Source organism: Psammomys obesus, unplaced genomic scaffold (genome assembly GCF_907164565.1).
Source record: "Psammomys obesus unplaced genomic scaffold, mPsaObe1.curated_primary_1811, whole genome shotgun sequence".
Taxonomy (NCBI): Eukaryota; Metazoa; Chordata; class Mammalia; order Rodentia; family Muridae; genus Psammomys; species Psammomys obesus.
The window spans coordinates 3157962-3183208 of record NW_026596162.1 but is presented as its reverse complement, the minus strand read 5'-3'; the positions used below and the strand labels follow the sequence as shown (position 1 = coordinate 3183208).

At 43.0% G+C, this 25247-nt stretch overlaps 1 protein-coding gene across 1 annotated transcript in view; it reads right to left on the bottom strand.

The window, feature by feature from the left end:
- Ly86 (lymphocyte antigen 86) overlaps positions 1-17014 on the bottom strand; it is a 65087-nt gene extending 48073 nt beyond the window's left edge. Inside the window, exon 1 of the mRNA XM_055595220.1 lies at positions 16846-17014. Coding sequence (XP_055451195.1) covers positions 16846-16981 — 136 coding nt within the window. The 5' untranslated portion in view covers positions 16982-17014. The remainder of the gene's footprint in view (positions 1-16845) is intronic.
- Between the last annotated feature and the right edge of the window lie 8233 nt (positions 17015-25247).

Sequence of the window (25247 nt, the reverse complement as noted above, 5' to 3'; positions counted from 1 at the left end):
TCATCTCTCACTCACTGGAGTAATTTGTTGAGTAGGTTTTTCCATGTGGACGGTCATATTGGATGCACATTATATAATTTTTGTATGATTTGTTTACCTCTCAAATCCTTAAATATATTTTGTCTCACTATTCTCCTGGGGCCTTCAGGGGAATGTTGAACAGAGGAGATGGTGGACATTTTTGCTGTGCTTTTTTTAGTGTAAACAAAAAGCTTTTAAGTTCTATGTTCTGCCATTAAATACAATGCCCATTGCAGAGTTGTAGCTTAGATAGATTTCTTTAGAAGATAGATTGCCCATTTTAAAAAGGCAATCTGGCATTCTTGGGTATTTTTTAAAATGTGGATTAATTTGGTCAACTTTTACTTATCACTACTCATCGCCCCCTCAGAACCAGCTTCCAGGGTCAGTACCAAAAAAACTTTAATTCTCTCTCGTTCCGACAGGCATTGAACTATATGTACAAGTCTAGATTGGTGGCTCTTTTCTTCTCTGGGGGTGTTGATAACATTATTTATAAACCTGTTCTCAGCCCAGTTGTAATTTATTGTTAGGTAGTTTGGTTTCCTTTGGTGGGCTATGGAATCCCTCTCGTGAATCTATATGGGGATTACTGTGTGTGTTCTGAACCTGAAAATGCACATCTCTCTGAGTTCTAGAAAACTAATATTTTTGCTTAGAAATATTTTCCTCAGTTCCTTCTGCAGTAGTTTATATTTTTCCATCGTTTATTTTTTTTTCATGGTGTCTATTGAGTAATACACCTCTCACCTACTCCAATAACATTTCTCCAGCTATTTTTAAACTTAGCTGTTATTCTTTAATTCAACAATTAAATATTCCATGACAAGGAGCTTTATTTTATCAAATCTTCCCGATAGTATTGATATTGTATTTTTCCTCTCTCATATCTTGAAATTCCCACTTCTAATTCTTTGAAAACTTATATTGTTATTTATATTATGTGTCTGTATTTCCAAATTCTAATATCTCTCAGAATATGTCTCCTGCATTTGAGTTCTCTGCCAACTATGATTTATTTCCTTCTGTTTTAATATTTTGGACTTGGAGCTCACGGAATCTTTAGCATGCCAGGGAAATATAAACTGAGGGTGTTTGTTTCTCTGCCAATATACTCCAGATGTTTCCAATCAAAAACCACTTTAAATTCTGGGCCCGAGATTTCCTGAATCAGATAGATAATGAATATATATTTGGGCCCAAGCCTGAATGTTATCATATCTGGAGCTGCTCACTCTAACAGACATTCTCCCTGGTGTCCTGGCAGAGTTAGACATAACTCTGTCTAGTAGCACTTTCTTTTTTCTCATTTACCTACTAAAATCTGTACACTTAAAGAAACTAATCAAGAAGGAGGGCGCTGGCTAAAATGCTCAATCCCCATTCAGAAAGGCAAAGAGGATGGACATCAGAAGAAGGAGAAAACAGGGAACAGGACAAGAGCCTGCCACAGAGGGCGTCTGAAAGGCTCTACCCTGCAGGGTATCAAAGTAGATGCTGAGACTTATGGCCAAACTTTGGGCAGAGTGCAGGGAATCTTATGAAAGAAGAGGGAAATAGTAAGATCTGGAGAGGACAGGAGCTCCACAAGGAGAGCAACAACACCAAAAAATCTGGGCACAGGGATCTTTTCTGAGACTGATAGTCCAACCAAGGACCATTCACGGAGATAATCTGGAACCCCTGCACAGACATAGTCCATGGCAGTTCAGTGTCCAAGTGGGTTCCATAGTAATTTGGCCTACTCTTTGATCACCTCCCCCTGAGGGGGGAGCAGCCACAGAAGAAGACAATGCAGCCATTCCTGATGAGACCTGATAGACTAGGCTCAGAAGGAAGGAGAAGAAGACCTCCCCTATCAACAGACATGGGGAAGGGCATGCGTGGAGAAGGGGAGGAAGGGTAGAATTGGGAGGGGAGGAGGGTGGGGTTTATGGGGGGGATACCAAAGTGAATAAAGTGTAATTAATAAAAATTAAAATAAAAATATTTAATAAAAAATAAAAAATAAATTTATGGCTTACTGCACTTAGAAGGCTGTATCTTCATGAAGGGTCAACTTTATGTTTTACACGGTGCAGGTCGCTTGCTTGGAAACTACTGCACAGTCATGAACACCTCACTTCTAGTACATGGAAGGTGACTGGTTCTCTGAGGGCACTCAAAACTCCAGTATCCTGGCACCCCTTTTATCAGATATCATTCAGCAAGCTAGATTTCAGGAAACTGACCATTCTGTACAGCTTCCCCATATAGATTATCTTTTTGGTGAAGGATGTCAATCTCTGTTTTACCATTGTCCTTCATGATTGAGATTCATTGTTACTTTATGAAAGATGCCCAAGGAAACTTGTATGTCCCTTCTACTGCAAGGGCAAAACCGGAAGGCAGCATCTATGAAACTGAAATAAAGCTCTCATCAGATGTGAAATTTACCGTTACTTTGGATTCTTAGGCACTATCTATTTAACCAATATAATTGAATAAAACAAACATACGCCTATTGGTACGGTGTTGGCATGACTGATGGGGGGGTAACCAATTGATCTCTGATCAGTTTCATGCCCATTCCACAGAAAGAAGCCCATGACTGGTTGAATAAATAAATTATAACTGAATGTGAAAATTCTCTCGCACATAAACCCAATCTTAGGTGTTTTGTTTTAGTAGCTTGAGTAAACTAAAGCGCATAGTTTATTTAATGCCACCAAAGATGTGTTCCTTCAGACTCGTAGGACTTTCTGCTTATACATCTCTTGCTGTAGGAGTACATCTGTCCCCTTAACGTAGCGAAGGTGGAAGTGCTGAGAACTAACACCTCTGGGAACAGCTCTTCCAGTTTGGATGTGACATTTTGAGGTATTACCCACAGGCTCTTCCTGAGTACTTAGTGTGAATTAAGATTCATTTCTTGCAGCGGCCTCTTGGATTGGCTTTATTTTCTTTCATGTCTGAGTTCTTCATCCTCATCCTGGGGTTTCTTAGGGACCATTTCTTAAATAAATTTGTACTCACTGCATTGTTTTAGCAACCACTTCCAGAGAAACCTTTAACATCAGCAATATTCGAGCCAATCCTTCTAGTTTATATTGAGTACAGGCTGTGCATTTTGTTCTAAAGTAATCAGATGTGGTTTCATCTCTAGAATAATTTATGGTTGCTTTCTTACTTTTTATTCTTTTAAAGAAAATTATATATATATATATATATATATATATATATACATACATATATACATATATTTCAGCTTTTCAGATAAAATGGTGCAGTAGTGGAGTGATTATGGAGTAAGCCAACGGACTTCTGCTTGATTCAAAGGCCCCTTCCACAGGAGAGAATTCCTGGTACTGGGGGCCTACCCAAAGGCCTATGGCTGGGGATGTCCTAGGCACCAGGGAATAAACCTACTACTTTTGTTTTGCCAACTGGAAATGCTGTCTTATGGGATGTCAAGGTTCTTCCAACATTCATGAACTCACACCTGTGTTTGCCTACATAAGGTCTGCACAATACTGAGCCTATGAACATTCAGTTGTAGTTGGGGGATGAGCTCAGGACTCAGCCTCACCCAGCGGAGCAACTAGCAGTTGTAGGCTGCTGGAAGAGGAAGTGATTGTTGTCAGAAATGGTAGCTATTGTTGAGTTAACCATGCTCTGGTGGATAGCTTCACAGCTGTGCCTATGAGGGTGACTCTGGTTAAACCTGGTAGGTTATGAAACAAAACCAAAAAGATGTGAAAATAGGATGGGGATTTAGTGGGAGGAGAGAGATTTGGTGGGAATTGGCAGAAGTAAGAAACAGTGGTTGAGTGTGACCAGAATATATTATACATGTATGAAATTGTAAAAAAAAAAAAATTAATTAAAAAAAGAAAAAATATTTTAATAACATTTGTAACTATCAAGAAGCATTTTAAATAGATTTAGGTCAAGTTAGTATTAAATTTAACTAGTCACTCCAGCTATTCAGTTGTGGGGGAGCTAGCATGAATTAGATCGACCTGAAGGCTTCGCTGTTGGGCTGGTGTGACTGCTGCTAACTGAACAAGGGAATGAGTAACTATTTTAGGCTTGGATCCCTTCGAGGATTCATGTGGAAGCTTGCTTGACATGAAGGGTGATGGGATGGTCAAACTGACCTCAAGGTGTTCTCAGAGACACTGCACAGACCTCGAAGTTGGGAGGGGTACAAGGAGGAAGTAGTGTAGGAACCCTTCCCTCTCTAGCAGAGGCTGCATGGTGGCCCTCAGTGTTTGCGGCTCTCAGGTGTGTACTGTTGATTCTCATTGTGCTAAAAAAAAGAGGCTGTTTTCCATAAGTAAATGGTTAGGTCTTGGTTTCTTTTGAAAAATAAGGAAATAAGACGTCACAGACCTCACTGTTCTACATAGCTATGAGATGGAGATAAGGTGGGTGTCCCATTGGGGATAAGGTGAGCACCTAGGGTTTCACATTGTAAATCACAATTAGCCTTCTCCTTAGTTACAGGCACACACCTTTTTACGATGGGGCTGCAGCCTTATAAACTCGACAGAAGTTGAAAAGGCACATAATATTCCCAACCTTCAACACCTAGACTTAGCAACAGAGTATAGAGCAGAGGGTAGTTCCCTTTGTAACTGCTCTGACTGGCAACTGAGGCTCACTGCTACCTCCGCTCATGTGGGAAACGCATCACGTCACATTATCTGGACGACGAATAGGTCAGAATTCATGGTTTCACTCATAACATGGCCAGTGGATGGCACTCGTATTTCTGACTGTAGCTCTCCCTCCTCTGATAGAGGTGAAATATATACCATGGCTTAGCAGGAGAACAGCTATGATTGCCTAGCTCTCCCTCAAGCTCTTGCCATCTTTCTTGAGGCTTACTACCCCAGGAAGCAAGTCTCCGGAATGGAATGGAAGTTTTGGTTTCTTTGTAAAACCCAGTTATGTTATGTAAGTATGTTTTTGTTTTAATCCCAAACGTGGGATTTTAGCTGGGCTTTAGTTGGCCCACAGCTGATAACTGTCTCATGGGGAGCATGGCCTTTGACAGCTGGTAATGACTTTCCTCATGAGGCATGGAAAGAGGTGTGATCTAGAGCTCTGAGGATATAAATATGAGAGCCCAGAAAGAGAAAAGGTGGCAAGCAGTGGTGGCGTTGGTGAGTGGCAGTTTGAAGAGAACAGACATGGACAGTGTGGTGGTTAGGAGCAGACAGACGGAGAGGTGGCAGAGGCTTGGAGGAGACTGCCTGCTGCATTTGCTGTTGACAGAGATTGGTATAGCCTTAAAAGAACCCATCAACCCCAAACAGCTGGGAGAAGTAAAGGGTTCTGTGTCCCTTCTCCCCACTAACTTTTTCTCTTCTACCTGGGGTTGGGGATTGGAAAGGAGAGGCCTTTAGGAACCCCAAATAAAACAGAGTTTAAAAATGAGCACTGTACCTGAAAGCTGGCCATCAGATAGCACACACAGGAGCCATCTTTCTGATTACTGGTTCTGATTTCTCAAGCACAGTTTCGGTAGGACCCTGGATCCTTGCCTGCCAGCTGTGCTCTGTTAAACCGCTGGATCAAATAAATCAAGAGCGACTGACAGCTTTCTCCTCAGGTACGTTCCGAAAACACCAACACTTATTTATATACACAAACACCCTTTAATTTAGCCCAAATTTAATCCAAATGTGAGGTGCATAAGTCATTTCTGCCAGTGGAAAATGACTTCTGGCTCACTCTACTCTGCTTGGGTTTCAAACAAGCTCAGTGTGGGTCTGGCTAAAACTTAGTCTCCCCTTAGAACACCTTTTACCCCGTGATTCAGATCCAAGGCGATGTCACGATGGAGTGGGTGGTGGAGGAAGCTTTGGGTATTTGTCTGATGGCTGAGGTTGGCTAGCTTTCCCACAAATGGAGAAAAGACCAGAAGAAGCAGGCTCTGATGTCACACTTTCAGGCTCCAGGGTCCAAGCCACTGTAATAACTTTCACATATCTCCTCTGACACAGTGTGTGTTTACTTTAAGTTGTTAGGTTCCCAGAGGAGGTTCCTGTCACAGAAGATGCATCCCTTGCTCTACACAAGCACTTCCCCTCCTTCTGATAATCTATGAAAAACTGCTCGATATCTGCAGTTTTATGTTTTACAACTTGTTCCCATCATGAACCCATAATATTAAAATAGAGAATTCCAGGAGGAAAGCATTTCTCCACTGTAAATTGTAAACTATTCCAAGCAGCACCATGAACTCCGTGCCGTTCCACCTGGTCCCACCTGTGTCCAGCACACCCACTCAGCAGAAGGGACTCACGGATCCATCACTTCATAGCCATCTCAGTTATCAGATTGGTTGCCACAGGACTGGAGTGCTTTGCGTTCAGATGACCCTTATCCTACTTTGCAATGGCCCTAAAGGGCAAGAGTAGTGCTAGCGGCAATGAAATTAGGGTATGTTGTTAAATTACTTCATTATTAGTTGCTGATTGTCACTTTTAACTGGGCCTATTTATAAATTAGACTTTGTCAGAGGCATGTGTGTATAGAAAAAGCCACGGATACAGAAGGTCAGCACTTCATGATTTCAACTGTCTACTTTCGGTCTTAGAATGTGTCTCTCACGGATAAATGGGGAAATAGCACAGAAATTGTGGATGTAAAATGCACAATTATAGTACCTTAATAAAATTGTTGTTCCTCTCAATTAGAGTTGAGTCCTGTAGGTTGTTTACAGCTGTAAAGCCTCTTACTTTTCTAGGGTCTTGGGCAATGAAGGACCTGGGCAAATTGTTTTACAAGAGGGACTACTTGGAAAGAGGAAATTTTGCTCTTTGGAGACACTGGTATGGTCTTGGTTTATGTGGTAGCTCTGATCTGAAACTGGGTGAGTTCTCTGTGTGGTTTCTGCTTGAAGAGGAAGCTGAGCTTGCCCAGGATGGTCCTGTTGTGTTCTTCCAATGATTGGCTCAGTGACACAGAGAGAACATGCTGCCTTTCTGACCCAGAAAGGCCAGGGGTTCCCCTTTTAAGCAAGGGGAGTTAGATTGAAAACCCAAGGTTCAACAGGGCCTGGCCTTACTCCAGTCCATTAAAGAGCCTCTGGTTTGCTTATCAGAGGGCCTGGTAGGGGGCTAACCCTTTCTGAAAAATTCCACTTTGGGGGAAATTCTTCATCAAGTGACAACTTTCCCACACCCCAATGTTTCACCAGGAGCCACAGACACAGACTGCCCAAACCTACAATTCTGCCTCTGGAGACACTGAGCTGATCTCCAAGAGCTGTTCAGACCCCCTCCTCCCCAAATCCCATGCAGGGGTGTTTCCCTCTTATCCACCACAACTATGATGAAATAGACCAATGTCCTCCACCTGTGTACTTCTGGCATTCTAGCAGGACCTGCAATGCCTGCTTAGAGACGAAGAGTACCAGTCAGGAAGAACTCTGCAGTGTCTTCTCCTTCGCTGATTGTGGCCAGTGGCGTCAGTGGCACTCGGAAGTTGCTGGTGCTGGATGAAATGCGTCACTGCTATTCTGATATCTCTGAGATCTCATGTCTCATGGTTCCGTCTGGAGGAATTACTTAGCAGGCGTCTTTGAGTGACAACAGAGATGGGAAGGAAACTGGGTCACCCCCTAAGCACTGCGTGTGCAAGCAGCCTCATTCGCAGTTATTTGGAATTCAGAATGTTTTTATCCATATGGACAGACCAGAGAGAGCTACGAAGTTTCCTCTATCTTTGCACATGAGTAGGAGTGAGGACAAAGAGTTGTGAATGAGCCAGACAGCCTTGATTAAAAAAAAATTATATATATATATATATATGGCTATATCACTTCAAGTGATCTCATCTAGAAAACTAGTAGATGGACTAAGGGTATAGCTTGTCTGGCATACACAAGGCTCTGGGTTCCTTCTCCAGTACACACTTCCCCAAAGTCAACACAAAGTTGACCAGTACAAGCAATCACAGAATATACAGGTAGAAAGACAACTTAATGCTACATTAAGTCAACTCAGTTCTATACAGCTGGGCCAAACAGCAGGCAAACTTTGTCCTTTCCTCTAAATGACCCCTTGATTTTTGTTGTTAAGATGTCCACAGTAGACATAAGCTTCTAAGAGTAGGATAATGGCAGGGTGCTGAATCACGAAACAGTGACCCGGCAGACCTCAGTGTACTTTTAAAAGAAAAAGTGGCAAAGTGGGAGGAGCCTTGTGGGAAAAAGTATCTTCAGAGGTTGGGGCAGGAAGTGTTATTGCCAAGAGAACTCAACCCGACCAAGTCCAGAATCAGCTGATTGGTAAGTCAAAAACATGTGTTCTTTGGGCTGGAACATGCTAGGCACACAAACAAATACTGCAACTGCAAGAAAGTATAAGTCTTATAGATAAGAGTAATCATGTTGGTGCCATGGTCTACACACACATCAGTTACTCAGGAAGCTGAGGCAGGAGGATCAAGAGGTTGAGGTTACCCTAGGCAGCATTGCTTATCAAATTAAAAAAAAAAAAGAAAAGGAAGTGGAGAAAATGAGTAAGTGTCAATATGAAGATGAAAGAATTAGAGCCAAGGTTTTTGAAACAAATTCAAGAAAAATCATAGCAAAATTATTTTGTGATAGTTAGTACACACTTTCTCTGCTATTCAGTGTTTTAAAGCAATCATGAAAAATCAGTTGTAGTCTATCAAACACTTTAGGAGATTCTATTGATAGTTCTGTGGATAGTGTGCACATCTCTAAAGACTTGTTAAATGAACACAATGTTAGTTAATTTTGTGTAAGTAGAGCTTACATATTTAAAGGGACATTTTAAGACACAGTAAAAGAAGGAGTAATTGTTACTAACACACAGATAAGCCTTTTGGACAAGAAAGGCCTTAGCTATTGTGAAAAAGGACAGCACTTGTGGCCATGATACAAAGTGGTCCTGAGCACTCTACCCTCATGGCTAAGAGCCAAAGGACTCCTTCTACATCCTAATCTGCACATTGCTCCCTTGTCAGCCTCACACAGATGTGCAGGCACTTGCTTCCTGGTTGACTGCAGCATAGTTCCGGCACCTGCTTGGTATTTCCTGTTCCCTGGCATAGAGCTACTGGGTCAGAGATCTAGAACCTGACCTTAGGAGGTGTCCAGGAAAGGTGTAACGCAAACCTAAGGTGCATGAAATTACTTAGAAGGCCACTTTTCTCTTCTCATGTAGAGCCCTGGCCTGCTGCTTGGGTCTTGTGTGTGTGTGTGGGGGGGTACCTGTTGCTCTGTATGTCCCAGACACTACTGTCAAAAGTCCATACAACTCCGGCAACTGTGTGTCCCTTCACCACTGTACAGATGGAGCTTGCAATGGCTTTTCATTGAAGGCTACTTTCTCAGACTCTGGTGTCCCATGTCCTCCCTGCACACATCCCACCGCCCAGGCTTGGGTGGAGGCCATGTCCAGGTCTCTGTGCTGCCTGTGGTGCTGGGAATGTGCTGGTTCTGAGAACCAGCTGCTGAGCTGGAAGACAGCCTCCTGCATCTCCGCCTCTCCCAAGATGCTCCTTGCAAAACACAAGCAGAGTCAGGAGCCCATGAGGATGTCATATGGCTGGAAAGGGAAGTGGATAGCCTTTCAAAACACCAATTTTCTGCTTACTAAAGAGGCCGCTTTAGAACCGCAGACTTGGCTGATTTCCCTCTGTCCGCCCAGTTACTTAGTATCCCTTTTAAATGAGCTCAGGAGCACTCCCACCACCCTGCAGGTTTGGCTTCTAAGTGGTTTCCATTTAATGAGACCCCTCGAGAGTCCCAGTGGTGGGCTCCCAGGAATCTATCTGTAAAGACTGCTTCCCTTCCAGCATGTGTTCTTACTAGCCTAAAAAAAAAATTTAAAAAAGTAAAAATCTGCATCTCTTGTATTTTCTAAGTCAACTTCCTGTTTTAAAAATTGACCAAAAGCCAGCCCTGTTCTAGGTGATCTGCTATTCAGCCTGCATCCTGTATACCCAAACTTATCAGCCCTGGAATTTAGATTCTCTCTCTCTCTCCTTCTCTTACTATTTTCCTTAACTACACAACTGCACAGCAGCTTAAGCTAAGAGATACTACTTTCTGTGCAGGATAAGAAAGCACAGCTAAATGACTACATGGCCTGTGATTCTTTTTGATTTTATTATGTTTCTTTGCTGTTGGTTTTATGCTCCATTTACTTCAGAGTTGTCTGGTTCTGAAGAAAGACGTTCTCCCCCTCCCCCCTTCAGGACACCTTAAAACTTTTGATGAACACTTTATCCATATGCCTTGTTCATTGAGCTATGGGGGTGGGTCATTCGTAGTTTGCCCTCTATTCTACAGGAGATTTTGCCCTCATTGTTTTGCATTCTTAAAGCCTGATTAATTGTCCTGTTTGACTACCTTGATGGATTATGCAGGTGCCTGTTCGTGACCAGATTTAGACTTTTCTAATTAAGGGACATTGTGGAGGTCAGTTAAATTGCCCTACCCGAAGCAAATGTCAACAACTTATAAATCCTATTTAGACAGATGTGAATGAGGCTGTTTGCCTCAGGACAGGAGGGTAGATGCTAACTGTATGTCTAAAGCTTGAGGACCAGGTGCAGTACCATTCTTACTGGTAAAGGAATTTCCCAGTGGCTTTTTTTTTTTTTTATTTGGGGGATGTCACTTCTATAGTCCATCTTGCAACTTAAGACACATCATTATAAATGTTAGTGTGGGGGCTCCCCTCTAGAGCTACTGAAGGTCCCTGATGGCTGCTTAGGGAGACAGTTCTGAATATGTAAGGAGATGGCAAGAGTAGGTATGGGGGTTGGGGGAGAGGAAAAACTGTTCTTTAATCGGAAGATATTTCCATCCTCTTCTTGCTCCTTCTAGATGTTTGCCTATTAGAATGCCAGGAGAGGGAAAGCTGTGTACTGAGGTTTGTATTAAGCTCAGCACATTATCTTGCTTACTTACTATGTATGCGCCCCAGTTTCCACATCTAGAAATGGAGATCTCTGTCCAACCTTCCTCTAGGATTTTTTTTTCTGTAAGGGTTACGTGAGGCATTCTAAGTGACTATTGATTTTAAAAGAGCTGCATCAGAAAAAGCCCACACCATCATGTGTGAGTCTCACAAAAGCTGGAATTCCAGACATCTAAGAGGGAGATTATAAGAGCACAGATAATTTTCTGAGGGAAAGCCTACAATTTTCTTACGAACATGAGAGTTTTAGGGTTTGTTTGTCCATATAGTCATTCTATTGCTAGAATCATCCAAAAGATTCAGAACTTGAGGATCTGATCTCATGACAGTTTTGACATTCTTTCCTACGTTTGGCCAGTTATGTCTATAAAGATGATTGGTATCCAAGAGTGTGGCACATGAGCAAGATCACACTTCTCAACATTGCTGTTATGGCACATGAGTAACCATCAACAATACATAAGAGAATGGATGCAGCTGTGTGCCATTAAAACTTTACTTATGGGCACACACATTTGAATGTCATGCAGTGTACCACAGTGCCTTAGTTCGAATCTTAAATGTCTCCCAATAGACTATGTGTCAAAGGCTTGTTCACTTATATAGAGTTATTGGTAGATGATAGAACATTTTAAAGGTGGTGCCTAGTAGGAATTTATATAGCAATTTCCTACAGTTGGCTCAATTGTGGAAGAAAGCTCATAAAGACTCAGGAAGATCCTAAAGACTCAGAAAGAAGACAACACAAAAGTTCAGGAAGTTTCTGAAACTTACCAGATGTACAAGATCCCTTCCATGATGGTAGAAGCAGTAAGGATTCCTAAGGAAACAAGCCTCTGACCTGTTAAATTGCCTACAACTAGTGTTGCCTACAGATCCAGGGTTTCAGCTTTTGTGAGTCTCCCTTTTGTTGGAGTAGCTTTTGATGATGCAAATTCCTTTTAGTCATCTCTGTTCCTGTAGGTAACCTCTGACCCACAACTCCTGTAAGTAACCCCAAAACACTCATTGTCACTCAGACTACTCTTGTGGTGACATATTAGATATACTGCATATCAGGCATTTACATTACAATTCATAACAGCAACAAAATTACAGTTAGGAAGTAGCAGTGAAATAATTTTATGGTTGGGAGTCACCACAACATGAGGGTCATACCAGGAAGGTTGAGAACCACTGTTCTATTGATTGCATCATATCATATAAAGTTACCAACGACAAAGATTCATGAAACATGTAATATAGGAGGAGAACCTTTCCCATAGTCTCTTTCACCGAATCCTTACACAGCCCCGTAAGGTAAAATATTATCTCTCCCATAGTAGGCTGGAAAACGATCATCAAAAACACCCATGTCCTCATCTTTGGAACCTATGAATGTTACTGTATGTGGTCAGAGACTTTGCTATTGAAGTTATGAATCTTGTGTTTGGGAGGCCATCCTCATCTAAATGCCCCCAGGAAGGAGGTAGAGGGCTTTGTCACAGTGTAAGAAAGTAATGGGATGACTGAAACAAGATGCTACAGGGCTGCCTCTGAAGACGAAGGAAAAACCTTGAACTAAAAAGCAAAGTTGTATGCTGGAAAATGCAGCACTTTTCTCTTTTAGAGCTTCCGAGGGAGTGAGGGCCAGGCAGCACAGTGACCTAGAAACCCAGTGAATCCCTTAGAACCCTGAAATGATTAATGTGCACTTTAAATATGTATATGTATATATTTTTTTCTTACTTATTTTTGGATGTGTATGTGAGTTGTATGTGTGTGTCTATGTCTGTGGGTGCATATATATGGAGGTCAGAGGCCAATCTCAGGTGGTGTTCCTCAGGTGATATCCACCTTAATTTTTGAGGCAGAGTCTTTCGTCTGTCCTGAAACTCACCAACTGGGCTAGGCTGGCCTGCCAGTGATACCTGCGGCTGTATCTGTCTCTTCCTTCCCAGTGCTGGGATTACAAGCACACACTACCACACCTAGCATGTTTATGCGAGTTCTAGGCATTGAACTTAGGTCTTCATGGTCATATTGTAAACACTTTACCAGTTCGGCTGAGGCCTAGAGTATTCCCCAACAGTTTGAATGAGATTTGCCAACTCCAGCAACTAAACCCTGTCTTTCCCCTGACTTATCTGTTATATATGTTTTGACCTCATTTGCTTGTTTCTCTTGACTCAGGCTACTGTGACAAATTTCTACCAACAGAGGGGCTTGAACAAGAAATCTGTATTTCTCAGAGTTCTCAAGGTTAAAAGCTTGAGATCTGAGTGCCCAGCAGGGTTGGGTTCTCCAAGTGGTCTTCTGGTTCCAGGGGTCTTTTTTTTGGAAAGGAAAAAAAAATCTCACAGAAATGTGGGTTCAGCTTTTATGATCTAATTGCCTTCCTTGCAAAAGCCTTACTTCCTAATACATACCACCCTCTTATAAATAGGATTTAACATATAAATTAAAATTTGTTATTATTGTGTGAGTCTGTGTGCATAAGTGAATGATGTGTGTACATGAGTGTGGGCATACCCATGAGGTGGTGTGTATGTGGAGGTCAGAGGACAGCCATGCGGAATCAGGTTTTTTTTTTTTTCCTTCTGCTGTAACATGGATTCCAGGAACCAGTTGCTGGTTATCAGGCTTGTAGACACCTCACTGGCTCTTAATGTATGAATTTTTTTGGCAGGATGCACAGACATTTTCTCCATAACGCTGTCTCCTACTTTCTTGCGCACCCCATTTCTCCCACTGCTATTGATTTATTTCCCTTAATAAATTTATATTTTTATGATATACATAAATATTTTTATAATATACATTGTATCTTTTATAAGCTACACTGTACTAGCGGCTGCATATCAGTAAGTGCACCAGTGGGCACTGGTACCGTATGTCTCGGCTTTTCAAAATATTATCTTATGAATTAACGTAGTTAAAATTCTCTACATGTTCTTGCACTTTGCTCTGACAACACTGGCTTTCTTTCTTTCTTTTTTTTTTCATTCTCTTACTTGAACAGCTTAGAACTTCTGCTTTTCAAAACATTTTTGCATACTTCCTCCTTAGATTAAAATTTCTTTTTTTTAATTTTTTTGAGACCAGGCCTCATCCATCCATGATGGCCTTAAAGTCACCATGCAGTTAAGGATGACCTTGAACTTCCATATCCTCCAGCCTCTACCCCCTAAGTGTTGGGATGCATGTGCCACCACACTCAGCTTCCTGGTCAGAACCAAACGTTCAGAAAGTGTTCCTTCTTTCTCTTGAAGAATTAAAAAAAAAAAAAAAAAAGATTCAGAAAGCAATTGCTGGCTTAAGCCTCCTCCTCTTGGACCTAAAATTACAACGGAAATGAAAAGAGACAAACAAAGCACAACCCTTGAACACCACAGAGACTGTTTCCAGGTACTTAGTGGGATCCCAGAAGCCCCTGACATGCACTGATACTGCCTCAACACCATGCTGGCCAGAGCGTCCATTACATCAGGCAGCCTGTGACTGAGGTTGCTGCTCTGCCAACGCAGCAGCAGAATGGGAGACTCCCTGTGTCTGGAGGGGTACAGCCATTCAGCCTTCCAAAGCTCAGGACCATTCAGAAGACAGAGTGAGCACAGCCCCTGAAGGGGCGCCTAGGGTTCAGCTCGCCTTTCTGCTGACCCTAGAGTGTACCCAGGACGACCACAGTCTGAAGACTGTTGAATGGTCTTCATGGTGACTAGGCTTTTCTTCCTGATCTATCATGCCTTCCAGCTACAACCCTCATTTCCAGTCACAAATAGGCTCCATTGCAATACTCACACCCCTAGTAACTACCCAAGGGATCGTACCAAAGCGGCTGGGATGGGGTGGGGGCTTCTCAAAGCCAAAGGCAGGCAAACTCCCCCTTGTCTAGGGCTCTGACTTGATCTCACCTGTCATTTCTCAGCCCCCTGAACTTGGCCTGGTCATGTCACCGCCACTTTGCCTTTATGCACAGCTATTTTCTCTAAGGACCTCTCCTTCTCTCCCCTCCCCTGTGCCACTGCCCAACACCCAAACTCTCCACACCAGGGTTATTAACAGCATGGCTTTTAGATTCAGAGAGGCCAGTGATCAATATGTTTTGGTTCCACAAGTATTTACTTAATGTTTAGTCTTCTCTGTGCCCCTGGAGCCTGACTTCTACAGTGTTAGCTGGATAGCCTTTACAAAGTTAGCTGGCATCTCTGGCCTTGACTTCACAGACCTGTAAAGCAAGGGTCATGCCGATGAAGCACTAAGCATGGTCATTGACCCACACAGGCCCTTCTAGTAGGAGACACTGCACAGCTGCTTTTCTTATCCTTTAAGTTTCAATTTACTTTTGATGATCCAAACCTTGCTCCCTTCCACAGATCACATCCCCTGGTAACTGCCTCTGAAACATCCTTCCACAAAGCATTTATCCTTTGGTTTCATTGGCTGATTTCCCCACTATTCCTGGATGAAAACTTCATCTCCTCTCTTCCTTTATTCCACACGCCCAGGTATTATCCCTGAGATGTAATTGCTCTGCAGGGAAGTCCCGCCTCCAGATAGATGCACCATCCCAGATAGCGAGGCAGCCCTTATGTCCCTGTTCCTTCCCCAACAGACCCAATCTTCTTGCCTCTTCTCCAGGTGAGTGAAAGGACACTGGAGACTTGGCTGTAGTCTGACAGGGATTCTTGGACACAGACTAGCCAATTCCATGAGGCTGAATGACCTGGAGAATCAAATTCCAACCAGTCCACATGACTCAGATCTTGCTGTCATACCATATCTTAAATGAACGTATCACCAGCAGTCTATGACAATGTTAACACTTTCACCATCCAACCATCATCTCTTTTTCTTATTCCTAATTTTTAAAATGCGCTTCAATGTTCCTTTTAAAGGAATAAACAAATCCATCAAATTGCCCCAGAAACCAAACTGACCATGTGTGTCTCTCAGGTCAGGTCCTTGGATGGCAGAAGTTAGGTTCAGCTATTTGCTCCAGAGTTGCTTTCATTGCTCCCAGCTTATGGTGGTACCGGCACGAGGCCTCAGCATCTCCGGTCCACACTCTTCAACTCAAGACACAGTAGCCCTATCTCCCTATAGATTTCCAGGTTTTATAATGTCTGCCTTTTCCAAAGCCACTGGAAACTATTTGCCACTGGAAATCAATCCTAAGGCTCATTTCTCTTCACTGTGTCATAATATCACTGAAGGAAAAAGGTGAGGGTCGGCATCAGATTCAGACTTCATAACTAACCCGCTCCTAAGTTCTGGCTGGTGGTGCCAACAGTAGATCTATCCCAGCTGGACATGTGCCACCTCCCAAACCATTGCACGGGGAACTAAGTTTCTAATGCATGCTTCATCACCCAGTCAAACCTTTACTGTCTTTGGCCCTTTTGGGAAACACTGGCATTGGGTGCTGCTTCCCAAGTGCCTGCTGCTTTAATGGGTGGCACAGCATAGCCTGGCAAGCACTCTGGAGGAGGTCGCTGTCTTGCTGCTCACACAGTTTGCAAAATGGATGCCCTGGAAAGCCAGCCCAGGCTCATTGTTTGGGAAGAAAAACCCATTGGAAAAATCCCTGATCATTTGTTCTTGGAGGGTCTGAGCCTTACTCTTGGCTCCAAATCTAGACTGTTTCTCTCACTCTCTGTCTCTCTCTGTTTCTCCCTCTCATTTTCAGCAGGCTGTCCCACTCTCCCTCTCCCTCCCCTTCTCACAGTTCCAAAGGGATCCCCATGGCCCTCAAAGACTCACTGCAGTTGGAAAAAGCACTGGGCTGTGGAAAACCTCATTTCTCACCCGTACCAATGTAGAGCTCATGCTGTCCACACCTGTAGGCTTTAATTTCCCCACAACCACAAGTGAACATTTCATAAGCTCTTACCGCAACTCTGGTAGAATACTTCCAAGCCTCCACTGCTGCAGGCCATATGTATGGGCCAGCCTTCCCCTCTGCCATGGCCACTGCCGCTGGGAGAAGTCAGAATCCACACAAGGAGGGCAGCTGCAATACTGTTCATAGCGAGGGCTTGTGTGTGACCATGAGAAAGAAGCTCAATAAAAAGGCCTCCTCCAAGGTTCTTCCCCCTTCATGAAAGTGGCGGTATGTTCAGTTTCACTTCTCAAATATGAGGCTTTGGGGAATCAACTGTGAGAGGCCAGAGGCAGAGAGCAAGAAGTGGCATTTGAATACTCTTCTGTAGGGTCTTCACAGACTTGAAATAGTAGGTGTGTGTGTGTGTGTGTGTGCGCGCGCGCGCGTGTGCATGTACAGGTCTGGCCTAGGCTGAAGGTTGACTTGCTGCGCTCACAGGAAGAGGTCTAGCATGACTTCTCAGAACAGCCCTTCTTGAGAGCCTCCATCCCCCAGCGCAGCCTTGAAAAGGAAAGATGAGCCGGAGGCCACCATGTGTTTTCTGTCAGCATGTACATCTCTGAAGGCTCCTGAATGAGACTCAGAGCTGGCTAAAGCCAGCAGGCACCTTTGGAACTTTGAGGGTTGTATACTAGCATTTGGGATCTGGAATGAGGTTAGTGCCCTATTTGTATTTGGCTCTTCTCCGACTTTGGCTCAGGTGTTGGAGTCAGGAGTCAGCAGTACATGGTCTAGCAGAATAGGACCTTGCCATTGGAGCCTCACAGAGCAGCTCTGGAGCTGAGTGAGACAATCAGTCTTAGGAATAAGTTTTCTTCCCGTTTCTGAGCCCACAGTAGCAGGAGGCAGGATCTCCATTTTAATGTTTTTATTGTATTTTTAGTGTATATGTGCGTCATCACTCTGTGTGTGCACGTGAGCACACAGAGGCCGGAAGGTAACTTTTGAGAGTCAATTCTCTCTTTTCACTGTGGGTTCTGGGAATGGAAATCAGGTCACCAGGCTTGGGAGGCATGGAGACAGGAGGTGAACAGGTTTCCTCCACAGGAAAAACCACCTTAACATAGTCCACTTTAACCCACAAAACCATGGGGCTAAGTGCCCATGCTTTGAAACCTCTGAAGCCACAAGACAAAGCAAACCTTTCCTACCTTCATTTGTTTATCTTAGGTACTCTGTCACAGTGATAGAAAGCTAACACAAGTGTGGTGGTTTGAATAAGAATAGCCCCATATGCTCATATATTTGAGTCATCAAGGAGTGGAACTATTCAAAAAGATTGGAAGGATTAGAAGGTGTGGCTTTGTTGGAGGAAGTGTGTCACTGGGAGTGGGCTTTGAGGTTTCAAAAGCCCATGCCAGGCCTAGTCTCTCTCTCCCCACACCCTATGGACAGGATGTATGTTGCTCTCAGATTCTTTTCCATCACCATCCCTGCTCTCCACCATGCTCCTGGCAATAATGAGAATGGACCAAGTCCCTGAAACTCTAATCAAGCCCCCAATTAAATGCTTTCTTTTATAAGAGTTGCCTTGCTCATGGTGTCATGTCACAGCAATGGAACAGTGACTAACATACATTTTTAACCAGAAACTTTAGAAGGAAAACAAAAAATTCTTTGAGAATGTCCTGTTCCTTACTATAGAATAAGATTAAAATCGTCTTATGATAGCTATTTAAAATATGGTTATGTATATGTAAATGGTAACCGAACATTCTGCCAGGCTTTGGTATCATTTACCCCCCCTTAGCAAGTTGTGGCTAAAAAGGCTATGCCTCTGCTCTTGGCTGTATTCCTCCTCTGCTTTTTGACAGTCCTCTTCCTCTGTCTCCCACTATGCCTCTTTCATAGCGGTCATATTGGGAGTGATGCCCTCCTTTTCCTGCAGGGTGAAAATAAGACTGCCTAAAGATGGAGAGGAAGCGGCAAGGGGTGGAAGGAGGAAGGGAAGCAAGGTGAGCTGGGAAAGGCTGCTGAGTGGGATGGAGCATCCTGTCTATGGGGGGGATGAGCCAAAGATATCTAAGAACAGAGCCTAAACACTTAAGAGGCTGATACAGGAGGATTATGACTCTGAGGCCATTCTAAGCTACATAGTGAGATCCTTTCTCAAAACAGTAATTGTCCCCTACCCAAACAATAACAATATTGTTCAGATCATCTTACATAACTAGACATTCATATCCTCCCTCTCTCTCTCTCTCTCTCTCTCTGTGTGTGTGTGTGTGTGTGTTTAAAGGGAAGAGGTTCACCTTCACATCAATTTACTGTGAAATAGGAGATTAATGTCATGGAAATCCAACCCATCGGGAAAGTAATTCAGTTTCGGTGTGGATATTGTACTTCTTTAGGATAAAGAAGGGGGTTTGGGTCAGCTTCGTCTCCCTCTTACGTGCTGCTCTGAACACGAATGCTGGATTCGACAGAAACAGTGTTTTCGTTCTTATTTGTATTTGATGGTGCCCCTCCTCCTCTAACTGCAATAGGATACTTTTTGCAGTCCAGAACGGCACAACCATTGCCAACCATTGACCATACTTAGGAAGGTAGCCAGCAGGAGCAGCCTTGCACATTTTGTGTTTACCACATTCCTTGCTTGAATCATTTTCTCTGTGCTAATTTAAGCTCAAGTCGCCTTGTTCACCATGGCCCTGACAGAATTCACTGCTAATGATGCAGCAAGAGGCCACATGAAGTAACTGACCTAGAAAGCAAATTTAGAGTGGCTAAGAACTACAAAGGTAGAAAAGAAGTGGTCATTGGTTGCCACTCCATCAGGTGCCATTGCATCATGGGTGTGAGCTTGAAGAATAAAATTAAACGAGGCCATTGAAAGACCAGCATTTATTCTAACACTACTACACTCATGGTCCAAACAAGAAGTTTGTTTTCAATGTTGCAAAAAAAAGCTTGGCCTCAAGTGCAGATCTAAATTTATTTCTGTTTCCGAGTGGCTTCAGAGGTTGGAGGACCTTTGCTCAGTGAGCCGAGTCTGGAGGGCCGCCATCAAGGTGCTTTGGAAGGAGTTTTGGAAATGGTAGGGCATTTATCTGTAGAAGACATTTTTCTTGTGGACTGAATCCCCGATGCCATCCAGATTTGTGTAATGCTCTCTGTGATGTTCACACAATGGCCCGATGTTCCCTGGGACATGTTTCTCAGCGGATGTCCCATTGTTAAGTGTCCAAGACAGGAGATCAGGTACAGTGTTTGTCTTTTTTTGATCCTGGTTTCCCATATGTCCTCTTTCTCGGTTTCTGTCACACTATGGTGAGAGGAGACAGGATTTTTAGATTTCTAGATGGAATGAAAATCATGAACTGCTCTTATGTGATGGTCAAGGAGTCACCATAGCTTCCTGTATAACACCAATTATATCTTGCTGGTTATGGTGGATGTTTTACAGTTATCTGTATAACTCCTCTTATTTGAAGGATTGGTACCATCCAGTTGTTCCCCAGAGAAGGTACAGAATGTCTTGTTGTGGAAGTTTTGGTTTATGATATGTAAACACAGGTTTGTTTTAATCCCAGGTGTGGGGTATGGGGCTGATTCAGATTGTTCACACCAGCAAACTATTTGCCTCGTGTGGTCTCTGAGAGAGGCTCTTTGCCAGCTGCAGATAGTTTAATTCTGAGGACTCTGGAGAAGGATAATGCCAGAGCCCAGAGAGAGAAGGGGGGGGGCTCTGAGAAAGAGAAGGCTGCTGGTGCTTGCCCCCTGCTGCTCCTGGTTTCTGTTGATCCAGCCTGATGAGAAGTTGGCGATATCCTGAAATGAGGATTGGACTTGCCCCAAGAAACCCAACAACCCTAACCAGCAGGAAGCAGCTAAGGAAAACTACGCCCTTCTTCCCTATTAACCTTCTTTCTCTCCTACCCGATGTTGGGGTGTTGGGATAGAGAAGGGAGAAAGAGATATAAGAAACGTAAGTAAAATTTAAAAAGTTTTTAAAAAGTATGCCTACAATGGCTCTTTTAGACTCTTGATGTCGTAGCTATTTGACAGAAAGTTCAGAAACCAGCCATCTGCTTTCTGTACAAAGGGGATGGAAGGGGGAAATCCCTTAGTTGTCAGCTTCGTATTTGCTTGATAATTCATTTAACAAATGTTTGTTGAGCACCTCCACAACATCAGGTACAGCTCCAAGCACCAAGAACACGAGCAAAGCACAACCTTTATTTTCATAGGTGCTTTTTAAAGGAAGTAACAATCAGTGTATTTGTTTGGTACAAACTTGCTTAATAGAGGAAAAAGAGAAAAGTTTTTTTTTGAATTTATATGGATTTATTGACTGAATGATTGTGTGTGTGTGTGTGTGTGTGTGTGTGTGTGTGTGTTAATGCACGGATACATATGCATGCCACCCCACACTCCTGGAGGTCAGAAGACAACCAATGGCCCAGAATTCACAATGGATCCCAGGCTGGCCTTGAACTCATAACAATTCTCATGTCTCAGCCTCTCAAGTGCTGGGATTACAGGCATGAACTACCATTTCTAACTAAAAAGGAGATTTGAAGACTGAAAAGCAGAATTCTTTGACTGACCTTTCTGAAATATTTCATTTACTGCTGTGTATATACAGCAAATGATAACATTTCCCCGGACCAGTAGCTCATTAAGTTTCTTCCATTAACCGTATTTCTCTATCTCTAATGTATTAACCATAGCAGGCTTCTATGAAATGCCAGTCTCTCCTCATTGTTATCGTTTCTGCGTTTGTTATTATTAATGCCTAATTATTCCAGGAACATAATATGTAAAGTATTTTGTTTCTAAATGGATCTATAAATTCTATAACAATCTCTAAGCAGAAATGAATTTTGTTTGAGGAATGTATTTGCTATTCAAGGGAAGAGGTAGGCACTATAGATCAGCTAGATCAATTTCCCAATGATTTAAAGGGCAACACATTGCAGCAGCTGATTAAAGCAGGAGAAATTACCCAGATTCAGGGCGTGGAGGTCTCATTTGAAAAGACTGATACTTTCTGTATTCCACAGCATGAGAGAAATTAGCAACTTGTACAGCTACAACTCTGCCCCACAAATTGAGAATGCTTTCAAGATTAAAAGAATTTCAGTAAGTTCAAGGAGGGAGCCTGGGGGAAATTAAAGCAGCATAAAGAATGGGGAGGTGGCTGTTATATGGCAGGTAGTGGGAAGATGGCTCTTAGGTGGCAGGTGCTGCCGCTAGAACATGGGCTCTGGCTTCCACATATGCCTCCAACTCTGGGTGGTTTCAGAACTTTCACATTTCACTCTAGGATGCACACTTACCACATTTTAGCCAACTCTCTGCATTGTATATGATGCTGGTCTGGCAGATGGTAGCTGGAATAAAATAACTTCTTACAAAAATAACTCCAGTAGCAAGCATGAGAGGCTTTTTTTTTTTTTTTTTTTTTTGAGTTGTTGGTCAGGGTTGTCCAAGAGATTCCTTAAACATTCTGATTTAGTAGTGTTGCCCCACAAAGGTGGAAGATAAGTCCTTATTGCTGCAAACACCCTACACTGCAGACACAGAGCCCAAAGCTGGAACTAACCTAAAAGCCTTCTCTCTGAGAATGAGCTTTTATGGTACCAAAAAGGGTCTTGAAAGGTTCCAAGGGAGAAAAACAACCAACAACAGACCTTCCTAGATGCAATGCCTATGAACTACAGCAATGGACAGCATGGCACTATTACTATAAGCTATAGTAGTGGCACAAATACCTTGGCCACTAGCCAATGTAACCAACAGCTCTCTAGTTGGACTTAACACGTGATGAATAAGAGGGGCCCATCACCGAGGGAAGGCAGGGTCGGAACACAAGTAAGGAATTTAGAGGTAGGAACTGAAGCAGAGGCCAGGGAGGAATGCTGCTTGCTGGCTTGCTCTCCATACTCATGTTCAACTATTTTTCTTATCTCCCATTATCTCCCATGGCCACCTGATTAGCTATAACACTTCCCACAGTGGACTGGGCACATCAATCCTTAACTCCACATCAATTATTTTATTTTTTTTAAATATTTTTATTATTGTTATTAATTACACTTTATTCATTTTGTATCCCCATAAGCTCCTCCCTCCTCCCCTCCCAATCCCACCCTTCCTCCCCTTTCTGCATGCATGCCCCTCCCCAAGTCCACTGATAGGGGAGGTCTTCCTCTCCTTCTTTCTGGTCTTAGACTATCAGTTCTCATCAGAAGTGGCTGCATTGTCCTCTTCTGTGGCCTGGTAAGGCTGCTCCCCCCTCAGGGGGAGGTGATCAAAGAGCAGGCCAATCAGATTATGTCAGAGGCAGTCCCTCTTCCCATTACTATGTAACCCACTTGGACACTAAATTGCCATGGGCTACATCTGTGCAGGGGTTCTAGGTTATCTCCATGAATAGTCCTTGGTTGGAGTATGAGTCTCTGGGAAGTTCCCTGTGTTCAAATTATCTTGTTCTGTTGCTCTCCTTGCGGAGTTCCTGTCCTCTCCAGCTCTTGCTATTTCCCACTTCTTACATAAAATTCCATTCACTCTGCCCAACAGTTGGCCATCAGGCTCAGCATCTGCTTTGATAGTCTGCAGGGCAGAGGCTTTCAGAGGCCCTCTGTGGCAGGTTCTTAGTTTGTTTCCTGTTTTCTTCTTCTGGCTTTCAGAGGCCCTTTGTAGCAGGTTCCTAGGTTGTTTCCTGTTTTCTTCTTCTTCAATTAATCAAGAAATGCTACCCAGATTTGTCTAGATGCCAATCTGATGGGGACATTTACTCAACTGAGGTTCTCTCTTCCCAGATGACCTTAGTTCCTGTCAAGTTCACAAAAACTAACCAGCACAGAATCTTTCCTTGTTCATACTTTCTGCTATTTTCTGTTTCTCCTCCTCATTATTGTATGCTCACTGTCCAGTGTATGGTAAGTAATCAATAAAATATTTTAAATTGAATGAGTGAAATTCCAAGGTAGTGTGGCCCAACAAGCTTGTCTTTTTGGTCAAGTCTGCTGGACTTCCAGACTTCACTGCCCATCACCAGAAAAGCAACACAAGAGACTTTTCATCATAGAGTCTGTGGCACCCCCTCCTCCCCAATTAACAAAGCACAGCATCATCTTTTCCTAAAAGTAAGTCAGTTTCTTTTTTTCTCTTTTTGTTTCTCATGCATTCTAACTGAAGAACCTTTCAGGAAGGAAGGCTAATGAAAGGGGGGAAAGAACACCAACAACCTCAACATCCAGAAATTTCCACTGTTGAGACTTAGTGAAACCTCATTTGAATATGTGCACACGCCTCATTGTACCGCACAACTTACATTGGTTGCTTGCCTCCTTCCATTATATAATCCTAACGACTGTGTGTTCTTCTGCTACACAAACTGCATCTGTTTATACTTTGGACACTCAACTGGTTGTCAATAGCAAAATAATAGATGCTAATGTAGAGGGGGAATTTTTCTGTTATGTGTGAATTTAGCATGATCATTTCTTCAGAGTAAATTCATCAAAGTGAAGTTCTTGGTGAAAAGAATTAACAGATTTTAAGGCTTCTGACACATATAATCATATTTTTACCCAGGGACACTGGGCAATTTAACAATCCTCTCATCACTTGCATATACTTATTGATTGGTTTTGGCCATTTTAGTAGACAAACATTATTGTCTCCTTATGCCTATTTACATTTCTTTCAGCAAAGCAATTCAAGTGAACCTCTTTTCACAGTGCTGTGCTGGTCATTCATATTTTTGCCTTTGTAAATTCTTGTACATGGTCATTGGCTATTTTTTTCTCTTATGTTAAGTTCAAAGGAAAGAAATGAAACCTAGCTATTGGGACCATCACAGAAATTCCATCAGGAAGCATTTTTATCCCCCACCCCCTTCCTACACCGTGCTCCGCATCCCTGGATAAACTGCTGTGATCTGATGTAAGCACAGAAAATCTGCTGTGAGATTTCCTTGAGACTCAAGTTTACTCAGAGGACAACGCCAACGGTTAATAGCACACACAGTGCTTATAATACATGAAAAAAAAAAAAAGAAATACAGAATTCTGGGGAAAGGATGCTGCATTTGCTTGGATCACCCTCTCTAATTGATCATGATTAGCTGAGAAGTTATGTGGGGAAAGCCAACCTCTTCAGCAACAGTCCTCCAGCTGCTGCTCTTGTCAGAGCACACAATTTTGATTACTGGAAACAATTACTTAGCAGTGTGGGGGTACTTGGTCTCTCCCCAAAATCTGGGTGTTTGGTAAGAGCCACTGGGGGCCCGCGACCCCCTTGTTATTCTTGAGCAGATAGTAATACTATTGCTCAACAGTTGCTTTTCCTCGAAAAGCCTCAAGAAGAGGAATGCTTATAAGGAAGAGGTTGCAAAGGCAGTGCGGTGAGCCCTGTGTGGCTATGAGTCCTGCTGCTGGCCCTCTGTGACCTCGGTAAGG